This window comes from Telopea speciosissima, chromosome 3 (genome assembly GCF_018873765.1).
Source record: "Telopea speciosissima isolate NSW1024214 ecotype Mountain lineage chromosome 3, Tspe_v1, whole genome shotgun sequence".
Classification (NCBI taxonomy): domain Eukaryota; kingdom Viridiplantae; phylum Streptophyta; class Magnoliopsida; order Proteales; family Proteaceae; genus Telopea; species Telopea speciosissima.
In genome coordinates this window covers 20,449,967-20,469,407 of record NC_057918.1, presented here as the reverse complement: position 1 = coordinate 20,469,407, position 19,441 = coordinate 20,449,967, and the positions used below count along the sequence as shown (strand labels likewise).

General features: G+C 39.1%; 1 protein-coding gene across 2 annotated transcripts; it reads right to left on the bottom strand.

The window, feature by feature from the left end:
• Positions 1–1,538: 1,538 nt before the first annotated feature.
• LOC122654171 lies at positions 1,539–17,239 on the bottom strand. Of its 2 annotated transcripts, none has more exons than XM_043848153.1 (4): positions 17,114–17,239; positions 3,651–5,243; positions 3,265–3,573; positions 1,539–1,585 (listed from the first exon to the last, which is right to left on the bottom strand). In XM_043848153.1, the coding sequence occupies exons 2-4, from the start codon at positions 5,230–5,232 to the stop codon at positions 1,554–1,556; spliced, it is 1,923 nt and encodes a 640-aa protein (XP_043704088.1). In that variant the 5' UTR covers positions 5,233–5,243; positions 17,114–17,239; the 3' UTR covers positions 1,539–1,553. The 2 variants fall into 2 exon arrangements, with proteins under 2 accessions (XP_043704088.1, XP_043704087.1); XM_043848152.1 differs by lacking the exon at positions 1,539–1,585 and adding an exon at positions 2,953–3,029.
• Between the last annotated feature and the right edge of the window lie 2,202 nt (positions 17,240–19,441).

Genomic DNA, 19,441 nt, shown 5'->3' with positions numbered 1-19,441 from the left:
TTGAAGAGGTGTTTTTTGCTTACCAGGGAAGTTTGAAAGACTAACTTGTATTACTTATCAAAGTTGTGCACAAAATTCAGAAATATGAATTTCCCACTTCTGTCATTCCTATGCAGATTGGTTTGTGTTCCAGCATGTCTCAGAATTCTATGTACCCCTTAAACTGCATACAAGAGTTTTGTTTTGTTGAAGATGCACCAAATTTTTCCAAATGTTTTCGAACAAACAAAATCAAATGTAACAAGGACTGGAGATGGTTTGTCATTGTCACTAATTTATACACTCCCTTTGTACATGGTAAATGTATGAGGGTGAGTCCTTGTGATAAAGGGAATCTGCACTCATCTCCCTGGTCTAGTTTCATCCCAAAACAATAGCATAAAGTGCACCAGAACTTGCATTAAACTCATTTTTAGCGCTTCCACTCGTTTCAAGATGAAACTTGACCAGTGAGTTGGGAATGGACTCATCTATCACCTGGGCCCACCCTCACCTGTCCATTTTGATTTTGCCACAAAACAAAGTGATAATGATGACAATACCTAATCAACTCTCAGAACAATACGAAAAGAGTACTCTAATATGGAAGAAGTATTCTAAAGGATGACACAATCAAATTATCGATCAATTCCAAACCAGAAAATGAAGGGATCCTTACAACTATGGAGACAGTGGCACAATTACTGCAAAATAACAATAATCCTGTTGTAATTTTCTAACTGAAGCTTACCCAAAAAAAAAAAAATTTCTAACTGAAGCACATGCTTACTTCATGCACATTTTACAGGGGAAAGCTTTTTGATTCTGCCATTGTGAGCTCCAAAGCCTGCAGCAACAAGAGGGTTTTGCAGTCATATAGAAGGGAGATCCATACCTATAGTTGACCTAGTTCACACGTCCCATGGCATACTTTGCCAAAATGTTCTTCAATAAAGGTATACAATTTTCTCACAATGTCGTAGAGTGATTGGATGCAAACTTTCCAGTCAAGGAAAGGCACCAGGTGAACTTCATCCAACTTGGCTGCAGCAATCTGCAAGGATCATTTGACTCTTGCCTCTTGCATTCAACCAGCAAACTGTCCCTCATGCTTAGGATATATGTATTAGATTGGAGGTAGGGATTCTGGACCAAAACCACCAAGCTACCTGGTTCTTTAAAAGGTTTTACTTTAACAACCCAGACCCCATCTGAATCAACTGTGTGTTAGGACTGGTGTTTGTTGACACAACCTGCTTCAATCCACCAGATGCCTGATGCAACCCTTTTTTCACACCTAGGGAATACCGTACCCAAGCACCAGGTTTTTAGGTTACAAGCTGACTAATCTCATCCCAACTACCAACAGTCAAGTCATTCCCCTTGATAGAATAAAATAGTTGGATTAGCAGTTAACCCACCGGACCACAACATATATCTCAACCTTTATATCCACATACAGCGCCCTACAATCCACCATAAACAACCCTTCCTCTTTCCTGTACAATGTATAGCTGGATGCTCAACATGAGCAACAGCAATGCATAGCTGATTCTGCCTAAGATTTGCTCAACTCAGACGAATTGTGGCCAGTGTGTTTTCAAACATGCTAATAATTCTAACCTTCTTATTTCAGTAACACCTGAGTCCTGACACTGGATAAAACAGGCAGTCATTTTAAGAACAAAATCTAAATGTAGTCATGTACAACAATATTGGTCCGTAGCCCTTGGTTAATTCATGAATTCAAATGCTACATGTAGTCAAGCACAACAGTAATGGTCCATATACTTTGGTTGATTCTTGAATTTGAACATAACCCTAAAACAGCAGGTACAAAAAGTTAAAAGCATGCATCATAATTTTCCGTGATTCACGTTTTATCATAAAGCAAAATTTGGACCAGATGTAGAGTGCAATTTTAACTTAATAACAAACTTAGGGGAAAAGCAGAAGCACTTGGGTCCATCAAACCAAGCTTACATGCAGAAAAGATAAGAAAAATGTTGAGTCTAGGTTTCACTTTCAAAATCTACAACCAAAAATTAATGCATACATCAACTTCACTGATACAATTCAATTATTAACATTCAATTAGAAAATATAAATGTTGCAGATCCAAGGTTCACACAAAAGTACATGCGCAGGAGGAAGAACAAGCCTAATAACCAGACCTGAAGTACCATATGGTTCAACACTTTGGTCCAAGTTTTTTGTCTTAAACTGAACCCACAGATCAGGCTTTGGTTCAGGTCTTTTAGTGCAATGTGTGGAGTTTGTTTAAGTTGTATTTACTTTTTACTTTATTGTTTCTAGAAGGCTAGACAGGTTAGACCGTTTCTATTTTAAGAGAACTTGGGTTTTAAGAAACCCATCCACACATGGGAGGTTCCCTATTTCTAATTCTTAGAGTTTCTATTTTACGAGAACTTGGGTTGTAAGGAACCCCTCCACGCATGGGAAGTTCCCTATTGTTCTATTTCCTTAAAATTGTTTTAAGTTTTTTTCTTTTTAACTTTATTGTTCCTAGAAGGCTGGACAGGTAACATTAATTCCAACCCCCTGTTAAGTTATTCTAACTTTTTTCTTCATTGTTTCTACAAGGCCTAAAATTGTTTTAATTTTTTTTTCTTTACTTTATTGTTCCTAGAAAGCTGGGCAGGTGGCATTAATTCCACCCTTATGTTAAATTATTCTAATTTTAAGAAAATAGAACAGGGAACCTTCCATGTGTGGAGGAGTTCCTTACAACCCAAGTTCTCTTAAAATTGAAACTCAAGAAATAGAAACTATCTAGAAGAACTTAACAAAGAGGTGGGATTAATGACACCTGTCCAGCCTTCTAAAAATAATAAATTAAGAAAGAAATACAACTTAAAAAAAAAAACCCATTGCATAGAACTAAAAGGCCTAAACCAAAGCCTGAACCGTGTGTTCAGTTTAAGACCAGTCCAAAAACTTGACCCAAGTGCTGAACCATATAGGACTTCAGGTCTGGTTATTGGGCTGGTTCTTCCTCCTGCGCATGTACTTTTGAGTGAACCTTGAATCTGCACCAATAAAGCATACAGCAAAATTTAACCACGCGACAAAAACAGTTGAATATGAGCAAACAAAGCATAGCAAGAAATATTACCCATGTATCAAGTGGCCCAATGTAATCAAAAAAGATATCCAATTAATACACAACTATACACTCTAGAGAATAGAGTCAAATGGAATTGTTGGCAGGTTATGAAGTAGGCAATCTTATACCAAGCATTGTCTTTGGACATCAGGTATCACCTGCTTCATGTTCAAACTCCTCCAGGCAATCAATGGTGCCTTTGGCAAGCTCCGGAAGGTTCTCTAGATCAATAGCCTCAATTTGTTTCCTTTCAGGATCTGTAAACTTAGCCTTCATCTTCCTATTAATCCTTATAAAAACCACATCGTCTGAAATATTTGGTGTCTTGTTAGTTTTCTTTATTTCTGCTGCTTCAAAGGCACTCCAATTTAGTTCACATACCCAAGAACTACATGGTTGGCTCAAAATTCGGATGGCAACCTTTTGAAGTAAAGGAACTGAAACACAATTGAATTCCCACCAAATTCCTGCACATGAAGAAAAAAAATTAAGACACCATATTTAAATTGTGTTGAAAGATAAAATAAAGAGGTTTAAAACTTACGAGGATGAACGTTCGTCAACATGGATAATGCAATAGTGTCGAAAACTTTTGGACTTTTCCCATTGTAAAGTAATAACTGTGTAACAAAATCATTCCTCTCATCCTTAGAAATCATGGTCTCCACAATATAGTTTAAACCATCTCTTACATCAATGTCCTCATATCTGATCTTCCCATCATACATAAGAGATGGGTTAAGATATGCGGCAGCTGCATGAACCTTGTGAAGTATCTGCCCATTCCGCCTTGTATCAAACAATTCCAATAACCTTGAATACTTTGGTGGATCATTATTACAACATTGTTCAATCACTTTCCTTGCCCTTTCCATTGCCTCAAACAAGTAACCTGTAGTCAACTCCTCACCATTAACCAAACGTAACACTTTAATAAGTGGATCTAAAACTGATATAACATCCTTTCCTCGACTCCAGAAGGCTTCACTTTGAATTGTTGGAGCAACTTTTCCTGCCAGTGAAGTATCATCAGAATTCAGGTCTTTCCACTCAGGTGACGCAATCATCAACCGCAAATTTTCTTCAACGTCTAAGATTGATTGAAGCATTAAAAAGTAGGAGAAAAATTCAGTCTTATAAGGCCTTTTCAACTCCTTGTTAGCCATATCCCCCATTAGCTTCAAAATGATTTTGTGCTTGAATATGCAATCAACCACCAATTTTGCATCGTCAAAAACACCTTTTATCCATTCAACTTCTTCGTAAATATCCATTAAAAGCATTTGTATTCCATGTGTGACACATTGCATTTTGTAGATGTGCGAGTACTTCTCCGTAACAAAATCACCAACAGATTCATAATTAGAAGTATCATTCAAGACAATCTGCACAACATTTTCTGGTCCAATCTCATCCATAACAGACTTAAATATGTCTCTAAGAAAGGAATCTGTTTTTTTCTTAGCTGATCTTTCAAATGAATTTAAAAAAACAGCTCCTTTTGGAGAATATGCAACCACATTAATGAAAGAACAACCGCTCATATCAGTCCAAATGCTTGACATCAAAGTGCATCCATTGAGAGTCCAAGATTCCTTAACTGTAGAGACATATTTCTCAATCTCTTTCCTTGCCCTTGGTATCAATTCTGTGCAAAGAGTTGAATAACTGGGTGGATAGTAACTGGAACCATAACTAGTAATAGAATTGATCATTTTAACAAATGACGGAGATTCAACATCATTCAGTGAAATGTTATTCGTGAGAAAGAATTCAAAAAGATCTTTGTCAACTGACTCAGTGTCTTTCTTTTCACATATTCTCAGCAGGGGTACTTGATGTGGACTCATTGAAGCATTAGGGATTGATGAACCAATTCCACTTCTCTCTGTTTTTGTTGAAGATGCAACCTTACTCTTCTTGTTAGGACCAATCGCAAGGAGAGCTAGAGCTTGGACATCATCCGAAACTTTGTCACAAATTGCAATATCACGGCCTCTTTGTTGAGACAAATGAGATTTGACTCGTGCAATTCCCCCAGGATACTCCTTCTGACAAAATTTGCATAAAAACCGCCCCTTTAAATCCTCAGCATACTCCCAAAATCGGTCTTTTCGTCTCACCATTCTACCTTCTTCCTGCAGATCGTTAAAAACCATAAGGTATATCATGCAACATTTGTGGTGTGCATATACGTGTGTGTGTGTGTGTGAGTGTTCTCAGTTCATCTTATCTTGTCTGTCAAATTCCAATTTCATTCATTGACATTACAAAGGGAAGAAAAGTATAGCTCATACATAAAGTGTCAAATTGGCAATCCACTCATACCAATCTTGGTACTATTCATCAAATTACATTGTCCATTTTTTTGAATCAAAATCCCTTTCATTTCACGGATAATAATACACGTAGGCTACGTTTGGAACGCATTGTCAGAATGCATTCTGGAATGTAAAAAATACTGCTTGGTATACATTCCCATTCTCAAACCTGGAATGCATCCAAGAACGAGGCTCGTTCTGGAATGCATTGAGAAGCCCATTCTGCATTCACATTCCGTAAATAGACATCACACAACTAGCATACAATGGCTACTGAGTTCAAGGCTTCTCTCAGTATGGAAATAGAAGAAGGCGCTCTTGAAAATGCCGATCAGAATTCAACTCCTCTTGGGAATCAAACGAGGAACACTCAAGGTTCTAGGTCTCGGTTTCGCCCCTGGTTTTGCCAGGCCACGAAACCGAGTTTTACCGAGATCTCGGTGAGACATGCTAGCAAAGAGTGCATCCAAGATTTCCTTGCCGGTACTTTTGTCGACAGCGAGAGGGAGAGCTTCATCGGAGAGTGAAGCAATCAATATGCTCATGATAGCAGCATCCTATTCCATCCATGTTTCAGCCAGAGTAGGATCGGTAGGGCACGGTTTGGTGCCTGAGATATAGCCAAAAAGACACTGCCCCTTAAGATCTGGGTTTTCCAATATACGAAATTCTTAGAAGAGAGCTTGATCGAGAGGTAATGGTGAGAACCATGAGGGCCACAGGTAGAAGAAGAAGGTAAGGGGGCGGCCACCACGTCAGTGGTGGGAGTAGAGCTAGGAGGAAGTGCCATTAAAGCTTGCTCGGTGGAGCAAGGAAAATAAGAGGTTAGAGATGAGGTTGCTCGGAGGCTCTAGAGATGAGGTGAGATATCGGCGAGTTGGTGTATTTTTTCCCTTCTTGACTCGGTGGTGGGTTTCGAGGGCCATATGGCCAAGATAGGTCCTGAAACTTGACATCCACCCTATAATAGGGCTTCTAAACACAATGGAAACATTAGTTTTTTCAAATTCAAATCCAAAATGGCCCTTTGACTTTAGACCCTAGGTTGGTAGTCTACAGCGTAGGTGAGCTCTACCCTAGGTTATTCCACACAATATTTAGAACAAATATAATTAAGGTAGAGGTGTAAAACAACTTAATTAAGCATTAGGAATTAAAAAGCATCAAACTATAAATCATTTAAGCATTAGGCATCATATTCATAATCATACATGGTGATTATGAATAGATTAAACAAATACTAATGTAAGTGTGTAACAAGTCCTACCATTTGAGAGTAGCAAGTACTGAAACGAGTGTCAGGTTGGATCATCAAAACGACCATGTTGTTGTTGTTGTTGTTGTATCAAGCTCGTGACAATTCCTACCATTTAGGTATTATTTTTACCTAAGACTATTCTTGAGATGCAATGCAGCTCCCTCTCTTGATGTTGAAGCTTCAATCCTGAATCTCCAAACTTTAATCTTCAGTTGATGTGAAATTTGCCAAAAAAAGGACCAAAACTCTCACTTGGAGGTGTTTTTCCTTCACAACAGAGCGAGAGAGGTGAGATTTCAACACTCAAATATCACTGAGACAGTGCCTTTCTATAGCCTTGATTTGGTCTGGTTCGACTCGAGATCAAGATGTAACCTGAAACCTCGACCGAGATCTTGCACAAATTTTGTATCGCCTATTGCCTCGTCTCGAGACTTCACGAAACCGAAATTTTTACAAGTTCTAACCAAGATCTTGTACTATGGGAGCACTTCCTCCATGGTCAGAGGTGACGGAGATTGAAGGGTGTTTGTCGCATCACTTCCTTTGCTATACAGTTAGGTTTGTTCGAGTGGCGGATGCTTCCATGATGGTGACAGAGCAGAACAGAGGAAGCCGTGGTCTTTGTCAAATTGCAACCTTACATGCTTCCCATAAGGCTCACCTATGTCAATGACACCACACCGACTAAGCTTACTGTTGGCAAAACCGTTGGTTAGAAAGAGAGAATGAGAGAAAATAATGACTTAGATTCATTGATAGGTAAGCCCCGAGGGAAAGTTACACAGGGACTGAAATAGATATAATTACCCCTAACTAACTGACTCTATAAAAGCAGCAACTTAATCCTAATAATATAAGAATTAAACTACCCCCAAAAGGACCAGAATACCCCCACGGTATTCTGGATTACATATTCCAACACTCTCCCTCAAGCTGGATTATACATATAAGTAAAAAAGAAACTCCAGCTTGAACTAATAAGAAAAAAAACTCCATAATAATGCTAACACTCCCCCTCAAGTTGGCGCATACAAGACACTAATGCCCAACTTGAACAAAACGAGAAGAAACTAAGTTGCAGCAGAGTCCAGCTTGACAGATGAATGAAGCTCCCAAATAAACCTTCAAGAACTTGAAAAATAGATCTTCAAAACCTAGGCAGACTTGATCGGCAGACTTGATCAGCAAACTTTCACCAATCTTCAATAGTTGTCCAGTGATGAATCTTAGATTGTCATAATGACATAAAATCTTGAAGTGAAAGACTTTGGCAGCAAGCAGCGGAATAAACTGAATTAGGCAGCGGAAATAATCAACCCAACTGTAAATCCTCATATAGGTAGGCAACAAATCCTTAAATAGCAAGGCAACAACTAAATATCTTCAATACTTTAATACTTCAATCTCCCCCTTACGGCAAACTCAACCCAATAACAAATTATACCCAATGGCAATGGTGGAAACACTGGTATTCTATGTTTTGCACCAAGTGTTCCTACAATTTCTGCGTTCTGCAATGGTTGCAGGTGTACTGTAGATAATCTCCCCCTCACGTGTAGTAGTACACGTAGACATAACAGAGATGATGAATGAGATAGTACGAGGATAACCTTCCAAAGTTCTCCAAAGGTGCTATGGGTAATGGAAAAGAGGAAGTAATGGCAAAGTAGATTATACCATAAACTTCCAAAGTGGTTATTGGTAAATACCAAAGGTATGGTATGGGAGATGTCTAAGGAGAAAGGATTGTGGGATAAAGAACCATGGACAAAAAACAACACACAGTAATCTTCAACCTTCTTCAATCGATCAAACTAACTCTGAAACACCAATCTCCAATGATCAGATCTGAATTAAATAAAAAAAACAGGTCTGGTTTGTTATAAGGAGAAGGCACCATTCTTCAAAACTTGATCGATCTTCATACAAGGAAGAACCATTGTGCTAAACTCTAATTTGTAAACTCCCACATGCTAAATAGAACTGACAAAGATATTTGGGCAGAATTGATGTAATAAACTTCAAAAAAACTTGGATCAGATCTGAATTCGTGAACAATGCTAAGATCAAGCTCTCAAAGTAAACTAGATATAAACTTGTAGAAAAGCTTCACACAACTAAATAGATTCGCAGTTGCAACCAATAAGCATGGAACAAACTGTTGTAATCCTAAATAGAAACCAATCTCCAGGGTACTAGATCTGACTCTTCAACAATGTGAAAGAAATTCGATCTCCAATGATAGGATACTCAGTCTCAAAAACAGGGCAGCAGCATTCCACATAAAGGCAGCAGTAACAAGTTAACCAATCATGTTTACAGAAGCCAATCAATAGAACCAGCAAGGTATGTAGTAAAGCTCAATAGAACCAACAAGTATAAGATAATAACTCAACAAATCCAATAGAAAGTAATGCAGCCAGCCACATAGGAACTAGAAAATAAATAGGTTGATTGATGTAGAAGGTGACCATAAGGATGAAACCTGAGTTTTGTTAAAAAAACTCCATGAATGATACTGAAACTTAGGTCGAGTACTCCTCTGATGATGATTAAACACTCCTCAAAAAATCAGCAAGATAGGACATCCCTTCCCCTAAGATCAAAAACCCTGAAAGTTGAGATCGATTGTAGAGAAGGGGGCTTCAAAAAATTGATGATGTCTTGGCATAGATGCTATCCACAGCTGCTTGAATGGATCTCCAATACGAACACCCAATCTCTTGTAGGGTTTGAGACTTGATCTTCAAGTGGGAGAAACACCAAAAAGTGTACAAAAAATAGGGCAGCAGCTATCTTAGGTAAAATTCTTCTTCAAGTCATGAATAATTGAAGTAGATTGCCTCTCTTGATAGTAGAAACACCTCTAAAAAACTCCAGAAGCAGCAGGTAACCCTAACTTAAAAAATCGATTAATGCAAGGTTTTGGAAAACCCTGAAAGCTAGAGATCGATAGGGGTAGGGGTCTTCTAGAAAACTTGGATAGATGCAAGATTGAATTCGAGTGATCCTAGTAATGGAAGTAATCAACCCTCCAAAAATCAGCAAAAGTTAAGACCTGTAACCCTAAATTCGATTGGAGTCAGGGTTTTGTCAGGGTTTTTAGCAGGTAACCAAATTAGAAAGTTAAGAAAGTTTAGCTGTAAAAACTAATCTAGTCATCAGAAAAGGTCAAAACTTAGTTCGAGTGGGGCTTATAGTAGTAGAGAATCACCCCCCAAAAAATCAGCTGCATCTGAAAGGAGAAACCCAAAAATCAATTGGAGTCAAGGTTTTGAAAAAAAACCCTGACAAGTTGAGATCGATTGGGTATGGGGGCTGGAATGGTTAATGAAAGCTGGAGAATGAAAAAAAAGGGGAAAGAGGACAGTGGAATAGGGTAGAAAGGTGCTGGAAAAGGGTGCATGGGAGACTCCAACAATGGAGGCTCAGCCTTCTTTAGTGATAGAAATCTGATCTTCAAGAATAACTGGAGACCTTCAAATCGCAGAGATTGTTCCAGCAGAATTTTAATGGAAAAAATAGATAGGATGGAGGAGGGCAGCAACTAAATCATTGGTTTAGGTTTTACCTCATTAGTGTTGCCCCCTTATAAGGATGAGAAGAAGAAAACCAAAAGAAGGTGAAACCGAGAAAGACAGAAAGGAGGGAGAAGTCGATTGAAGAGAAGAAGGGTTTTTTTTTTTCTAACCTAGATTAGACCTGCTCTAATACCATGTTGGCAGAACCGTGGGTTAGAAAGAGAGAATGAGAGAAAATAATGACTTAGATTCATTGATAGGTAAGCCCATTTATTTATAATAGAGGAGAAAGTAACAAAGGGACTGAAATAGACATAATTACCCCTAACTACTGACTCTATAAGAGCAGCAACTTAATCCTAATAATATAAGAATTAAACTACCCCCAAAAGGGCCAGAATACCCCCACGGTATTCTGGATTACATATTCCAACACTTATAAATGGAATGACAGTTAAATGACCGGGATTTCTACCCACTTAACAACCTAACGGAACATCTTAGCGGCTAAGGCTATCTTTGGTATCATTTGTATTTTTTATTTTTGCGTATTTAACAAAAATCATTTGTGAAAACCATTTTTGGTCAAAACATAAAAATCGTTTGGTAACCAATAGACATAATAGATTGTGTACTAAGAAATAGGTTTGGTATACCTATGTGCAAAATGATTTTTATAACTTTTCAAAGAGGAATTATTTTCTGATTGCAGGAATAATTACAGAGAGAGGTAATTGCTACTCTGACTCTTAGAATTTCTTAACTTTCATAGGAATCAAAACCATAAAATAAGAACAACAGAAAACCCCCAAACAGATGGTGGATATACCTCTGTTGGGATTCTTCACAAATATAACCAAGGATGAGAACTATAGTCATGCTTCTTCAAGATTGGATCTGGAGTCATCTGGACGGACGAGTAACAATAGCCGGAATAGAGAGTAATGCCAAAGGGGATGTAATCGTGGATGGACAGGAGGAGTTTTCCTTGGTTGTGAATAAAAAGGAAGTTAAAGGAATTGAAGCAAGTCATGCACTTAAATGTGGGAGTAATCCTGGAAAGAGGCACACGCTTGACCAACACAAGGAAGCAATGCTGGGGAAAAAACATAGCAGGCAGACAATGTTTCTTAATTTGGAGGATATCAAACAAGCTGGCCCCATTAAAACTTCAACCCCAAGGCGGCAAGCCTTTTCATCGCCCATAACTACCCAGACAGTTGAGGAAATTCATAACGTTGCTGCCCCAGCTAAGCGTAGTGGAGAAAGGACTGCCAAGGATCAAAAGGAAGGAGATGCAACGTGTAATGAAGGAGGCACTCCGATGGATATTGGCGATCAGAAATCTGAATCCAATGGTGATATAAACCAAGAACCTCTAGCAAGACCTAGGAGGCTAAACGGTGGCATTGAAATCCCAGCAGAGATATATCCACCATCAATTCCAAGACAAAGTTCATGGAAGCAGTCAGATTCAAGGCTACTCTGACTCTTAGAATTTCTTAACTTTCATACGAATCAAAATCATTAAAAAAAAAAACAACAGAAAACCCCCAAATCGTCCACACACACACACACAGTCAGATGGAGCTGTAATGGAGGGAAATCGGAGGCGGCAGAGAGTTGAGTTTAGGGTTGGAACGAGAAGAAAAGAGGGGTGAGAGATGAGGGACGAGAGAGAGTGAGTGATGCAAGACAATTTCGATGGATTGACCCGAACCTGTTTGTGAACCCAAACCAAGATGAACCGTGTCCAGTTGAGTGTTTGGATCTAGTAGGATTTTATTTTCGGTTCCTTTGTTAGTAAGTTTCCATATAGTTAGGATTTTACTTTCGGTTTCTTTGTTAGCAAGTTTCCATATAGTTAGGATTTTATTTTCTTTAAATAGGGTTGTAATCCACGGTATTGGATATGGCAGAATGAATTGAAAAGAAAGTTTGTGCGTGTGTGCAACCCCCCCCCCCCCCTTCTTGGACACTCCCTTCTCTTGTCGTGTCTCCTTCGTCCCCTTTCTTCTGTGTGATTTCTCCCCTCCCCCGCTGGTTTCTTCTTCTACCTCCTTCAATCCTCTTCTTGATTTCTGTCCCCCACGAATTTGGTATCAAAGCAAAGATCCATCTCCTTCCCTTCAATCTCTCTCATCTCTTTTTCCTTCTTCCCAAACTTCCTTTCCCATTACTGTTCTATGGTAACAGTAACCCCATCTCTTCTCCTTCTTTTTCTATTTTTCCCATTGCTGTTCTACCGTTACAGCAATCTCCATCTTCTACAGCACCCCTACCGTTCTTTCTCTCTTTCAACTCCACTGAAACCCCAACCGCAAGAACCCCTGCTATTCCCACCCAAAAAAAAAAAAATTCTTTTGTCCCCTTCCCACAGCAACCCTCTCTTTCCCATCTCCCGCTGCAACCCTGCCCCTTTCCCTGTCCTTCGACTCCAGCGACCACGCATTCCCTTCGTTCCATCCTCTTAGTAGAACCCAGCCCACCTTCCCTTTCCTTTCTTCCTCGCTGTAACAGCAAACCAAAAAAAAAGAGTGCAGAGAGAAGAAGAGCAGCGAGATACAACGCAGACAGCCAAAAAAAAACAAAAAGTTACATACCTGTTTCAGAAGTTCTCGCGATTCAACTCCCCACCTGGCTCCCTCGCATTACCGCCATCCCTCGAAGTCGTGAAGCCCCTCCTTCCTTGCAGCGCCTTCCTCCATTCTTCCTCTCTGGTCTCGAACCAGAATCAGACTCTACCAAGTAGAGACGGAAATTCCCCCTACCCACGATCTTACTTTTCTCTTTTCTTTCTTTATTTTTATTTCCTAAACTGCCCTCCTCTTTTAATCTAATTCTGACCTCCCTTATTTTCTTTTTATTCCAAGTATACCGCTCCCTGTCATGGTTCCTCCCTTTTATTGCTTCTCCATTTTCCCATATTACCCTCACCCCTAAGTGTTGCCTATTTGTTTTCTTTATTTTTCCAGAATTACCCCCATCTTTCTCTCTAATTTCCTTTTCTCCTTTAATTTTATTATTTTCCAAGTTTACCCCTCCCCATACCCTTGACTCTTTTCTTGTGTGTTTCTAATTGAACATCCCATATTTACAATTCTGCCATTGATATCATAAATCCCATTGTATTTACAATTGTGCCATCAATGTTCTACACTTCACCATATTTACCAGAATTGCCCAATTGTAGGACTCAGATACAATGCAACCGAATTCTCTTGGTTACAATCCATCACCTATTATATCCTGTAACAATGGAAGCACTGCATTAGGTATTTTCTCCTTATGGATTTGTGGAAAAGATCATGACAATATTTCATAAGTCTTCTAGTTCTCAAGCCCTTATCCAGTATCAGTCACTCCTGAGTGTTGTTTCAGCAAGAAATGCACTTCAAGGGCGTATATTTATGATGATTGTTGTACACTAGATATTCGATTTTCATGCTTAAGACAGTTACCAGTGTACTACAATACTGAATGGTCATGGGATTTCACAAACAAATCAACACAGGATGAAGAGCTCTTGAGACTTGAACTGTTGGATCGTTTGATTGGAGAGGTCTTGAAAAACCTTCCAGTTAACCATGAAATGCAAATGGCTGCCCCGACTACTAATAGGACAGTTCCTGAAGAGCCTGACGTTGAAGCAACGCTGATGAGACTAAAGAAGTTTCAGCAATTTCTGTCTTCAAGGAAGATCCAGCCCGCGAAGTTCCTGCTATTGAGACTCATGTGGAAGATGTCAAAAGCAATATGTTCGCATTAGTGGGCTATGAGGTCGAGACCAAGGAACTTGGCCCTTTAACAACTGTGTTGATCATGACCAGCCAAGCGGGTCCTAAGGAACTTGAGATTGAAACTGTGGAGGTCAAGAACACAATGGAAGGCAACACATATGGCCTTATGAATACGCCTGACAACGTTAAGGTTGGGCACATAGAATTCATCATCCCCTTGAAGTACTTTGAGGAGTGTCATCCTTGTCTTTACAATTACATCCGTACGTTCACCCCATCCAAGCTGTTGATCAAGTGGTGTTGATCCTCTCCTTTTTTAAAACTCGTGGATGAGTATTTCTCAACATCGGGAGAGTTGATGCAGGACAATTTCGATAATTGACCCGAACCCGTTTGTGAACCCAAACCAATATGAACCGGGTCCAGTTTGAGTGTTTGGATCTAGTATAATTTTATTTTCGGTTTCTTTGTTAGTAAGTTTCCATATAGTTAGGATTTTACTTTCGGTTTCTTTGTTAGCAAGTTTCCATATCGTTAGGATTTTATTTTCTTTAAATAGGGTTGTAATCCACGGTATTGGATATAGAAGAATGAACTGAAAAGAAAGTTTGTGCGTGTGTGCAAACCCCCCCCCCCCCCCTTCTTAGACGCTCCCTTCTCTTGTTGCGTCTCCTTCTTCCCCTTTTTTCTGTGTGATTTCTCCCGTATATTGTTGTACTGATGGTTGTGGGAGTAGGGAGGGGGTCTCTTGTTAGAGCATCATTGCATGCAGCTGAAGAAACAGGGCTCAAGATGAAGGTTTATGCTGTGGAGAAAAATCCCAATGCAGTTGTTACGCTCCATAGCTAGGTTAAACTAGAGGGCTGGGAGAACCTTGTAACCATAGTTTCCAGTGATATGCACTGCTGGGATGCCCTTGAGAAAACTAATATTTTAGTCAGTGAATTGTTGGGGTCTTTTGGTGACAATGAGCTATCTCCCGAGTGTTTGGATGGGGCCCAAAGATTTTTTAAGCAGGACAGGATTTCAATTCCATCACCAGCTTGAGTGTCTGGATCTAGTATGATTTTATTTTCGATTTCTTTGTTAGTAAGTTTCCATATAGTTAGGATTTTACTTTCGGTTTCTTTGTTAGCAAGTTTCCATATAGTTAGGATTTTATTTTCTTTAAATAGGGTTGTAATCCACGGTATTGGATAAGGAAGAATGAATTGAAAAGAAAGTTTGTGCGTGTGTGCAAACCCCCCCCCCCCTTCTTGGACACTCCCTTCTCTTGTCGTGTCTCCTTCGTCCCCTTTCTTCTGTGTGATTTCTCCCCTCCCCCTCTGGTTTCTTCTTCTACCTCCTTCAATCCTCTTCTTGATTTCCGTCCCCCACCAGTGAGAGAGGAGGGTTTTGTGAAGTATTAATATCTTTGTTGGCATTTTGCATTTTTTAACCTAAAAAAAGAGCTGTTGCAAACACGTGCATATTAGAATTCTTAAGTTGAGCGCACAAATAGCGAAAAACAGATTTCCACAAAAAATCATAAATGACCTTCAACCTGTGTTTGGTTTTTGTATTTTTTTTCAATCCTTTTTAAATAGAAACAAACTCCATAAACGATACCAAACGCAACCAAAAACATTTTTTGGGCCAAAAATAAAAAATAAAAAGCATACCAGAGACGCCCTAAGCCAAGCAAGTATCAACTCTGCAAGCAGCGGGTAACAGAGTGAGACACTTGGTAGGTCCTCTTTGAAGTCGAGTTTCCAAATATTTCGAAGAGAGGAGGAAACATAAACTACTTAGAAAGGAATCTCAATTAGGATCAATTTTTTAATGCGGCTAGCACCATTTGTTAAAGACCGGAGAACCTGCAAAGGAGAGGAATTAGGTGCTTTATACCAGTGGCAATATGTTTGCCACTTTGGGAGGAAAGAAATGCATGAATTTTCAAGGGGAAGGTGTATTGGCATTTTGTACATCAAGGAAGACACTCCAAAGTTCAATCGACTGGACTAATAGGTGAAGCATCTTTGGAAATTGGAGGTAAATTGCTCTTTGTAAATGAGTTTTTATGTTTTGATTCTTACAAGACCCTTTGTCTTAGGCTTCTCTTTTCAAGCATATTTTGAATAAAATCATTCTAACTTATCCAAGAAGTAAAGAAATGGGATGTTAGTATCACATCCTAAGAATGAAGCCAAGGTAAAGGGGGGAACGTTAGTATTACATCCTGAGAATGGAAGGTTATAGATAAAATTTGTCAACTTGCAATGGTTGGTCTGGAGGCAGCAACTATATGTTGGAACTTATCCTATAACAGGGCCACTATTTGGTTATGTTCTGATATTATCTTGTACCTTTTATAGGCTGTTCAGTTTCGATTGATGAATTCCTACTTTGCATCCCTTCCTTTTTGAGAAGGATGATGTAGTGTTGTTAATTGCAGTCTGACTTAAGGAGTTTCTGCTATCAATCTGCAGCTGCCCATTTTTCAGATTCAGTTTGCAACATGGTCAAGTCAAACAATTGGGGTCTGTTCGAAAATATTTCAAGGTAGTCACAAGGCTAAAATTATTGTTAGTAAATTCGATTGATTCCGGCGGAAGAGGATGCTGAATTGGAAGAATTAGGAGCTAGCCTGCAATTTAGAACTACTTCCCTTCTACTAGTTCATTTGGGGTACCTTTGAGAGCATCATAAAAAAGATGAATGCATGGAATCCTAGTATCGAAATAATAGGGGAGAAATCAGATGACGGAAAAGGTCAGTATGGAAAACTTTACTTTGATCAAACTACTCATGCAAGTATCTCCACCCATTTTCAATCCTTGCTATGGTGTTAACTTCTAGAGTTAAAAGAGTGCAACCAATTCAACATAATTTCATCTGTGATGACTAAAACGAGAATCATTACCTACATCTTGTTGCTTGAATAAGCGATTGCAGACAAGTCACATTAGAGGAACTACTGATTAAACTAACTCAACTACGAGCGCTGTCGACCAAAAAAAAAACCCACTGTACTAGTAGGTCTAGCAGGTTTTGTATTCTTCCAACAAATTGAGAGGTTCCAAGTAATTGACCACAATAAGAAACAACATAGTATTGAAGCAACTTACAAGAATTCAGGAGAATAATAAAAGATAGCTAAGCTATAAGTGATAGAAGTACTCTACCAATATCTTATAGTTGATAGCCAACAACAAATTCCATAACAAGAGCATCAGACATGTGTGCAGTTGCAAACATGGTCAGTTGGGGAACAACAAACTTTGGAACAAGAAATGTTCAAGTACTAATCGGTTTGTGAAATGGGAGGGCAAATGGTAAAAAATCATTTGACAGAAAATGCATAAAAGGAATTATCAACTCTCATGAAATAAGTTACAGCTTCATCCATTGAAGAACTCATTAATCTCCCCCACCTCCCTTTTAGATTTTTATAAGAACAATGTTCCACTACAAATTAGTTATTTATAAAGCTCTCAGCATCCGATTTGAATTCATCCCATTTGAACCCATTGACAACACAAACAGCCTATCCAATCAGCAGGAAGAAACATGAGAAATTTGTATCAATCATAAGTAAACCAATGATCCAAATATCTGTATCAACATAGTCCATGTAAGAGCCAAGAAAAAATCCTAAGGTATTACACTGAAACTCTGATTATATGTATCAGATCTTTACCAAATCCTATTGGCAGATTCCCATCAACCCGAATTGAGAGGGAGCTTACTTGAGGATTGCCGGGCATCAAAGAATTATGCCGAGGAGGTGGAGATTGCCGGACGATAGGATTGGGACGAGACTTAGGGTTTTGAGAAGAGCAAAATGAACACGTGAACTGAAACGAATTTTTTCTTGTTTGGATTTTCTTTTGTTAACTTTAGGCGTTTACTTTTTTTGAACCGTTTTATTTGCTTGAGTTTAATTTATGTGTAATACGTGGAGGGTAAAAAATTCCACCAAATTATTGGGAATTACAAAACAGGTTTTAGAGATCCCAGTTGCATTTTAATGGAATCAGCCACGCACGAACAACAACCATGTTTTTTAGGGGTTCAAAACATGTTTATTCTTATGGACAAAGTTTTCCTCCACCCAAAGAGGACGGTTCACCCACCATCCTAGGGTTCACAAACCCCTCCAAGGGTTTTAGTATGTTCCAAAATACCCTCCCGATACCCATTCTTGCCCTCTCCCGCCCCTCGGTGAATGGGAGCCCTTAAACTATGGATGGAGGGAAACTCGGTCCTATTCTTATTATCAAAAAAAAAAAACATGTTTATTCTTACGCTGGAAGCACCCACGAGAGTGTCTCATTCATTGATACCAACTCAAGAAAATGGAGGGAGGATGTCATACATTACTGGTGGCCTCTTGAGATGGCAAACCAAATAATGGATATCCCTATCCCTCTCTACCCCCACAAATGATCACTTAATATGGCTACCAACAGTGAATGGTAAATTTTCAATATCTTTGAAGTATAGATTCACACTCAAAAGGGAATCCAATCAACATAACTTATTGGCTAAAACTATGGCACATTCCAGCTGCTCCTAAAATTAAAATATTTGTGTGGAAGCTTCTTCTGGGTTGGTTACTCACAACTGAACTTCTCCAAGGATGAGGGTTATCTGTATCGCCAATATGCAAGGTTTATTCAACATGGCCTTTAGATTCAAATAACCTTTTTATACGATGCCATAAAGTCCATGCTCTTTGGAGTATAATCCATCTTCAAAAAATCACTCTGTCTGAAGACATAAAAAATTGTGTGCGCTAAGCCATCCAGATTTCATCATTAGAAGAAAAATAGAGAGAAAGTCTCCAAGATATTGAGTATGCTATGGCATATATAGACCTCATATATGAGTCACATCCATGGAGAAGAACTTCAACCAATCAATCTGTTAGCCTTCAAAGCTAACCTTGCAAAGGATTTTGCCACGAGAGTCGATGGAGGCCCCAACAACAAAACACCTAGGTAGATTTGTTGGAATCCACCTCCTAAAGGTACTATTCAAATCATGTTGATGATGCAAATCATGAGAACCCTGGGTTTGCGGGCATTGGAGGAGTAGGAAGAGATCACCTTGGTCGATTTCTATTCGGATTTGCAGCTAGTATCAGAAACACGTATTCTATTGTTGCTGAGGCTTTAGCAATCCAACAAGCATTACTTATGGCAGTCCAACTGGGCTACAAGAAAATTATCATTGAAGGTGATAATCTAGTGGTTACTAACTGCATCAATATGATTAATGAATCGACCCACTGGCACCTCACGCATATTCTTGCAAGCTATCTCAGTTTGGCCACACGCCTAGATCAAGTGGTTGTCACCCACACATTGCGTGAAGGCAATTTTGTAACGGCCACCATTACCACTTATGGAGTGCATTCTCCAATTTTAAAAGTTTGGAACTTTACCCCCCACCATTTATTTTGCTCTTGCGTACGTCTTTCTGATGTCTCTTGTACTTGCCTCCTTAAA

Excerpts from the sequence above, each read along its gene's own strand:
- LOC122654171 (XM_043848152.1), bottom strand. The coding sequence starts at position 5,232 with ATGGTGAGACGAAAAGACCGATTTTGGGAGTATGCTGAGGATTTAAAG. Across the intron at positions 3,574-3,650 it reads GTTGACGAACGTTCATCCTC|GAATTTGGTGGGAATTCAAT; the intron begins GTAAGTTTTAAA and ends CTTCATGTGCAG. Across the intron at positions 3,030-3,264 it reads GGAGTTTGAACATGAAGCAG|ATTCAAGGTTCACTCAAAAG; the intron begins GTGATACCTGAT and ends TTATTGGTGCAG.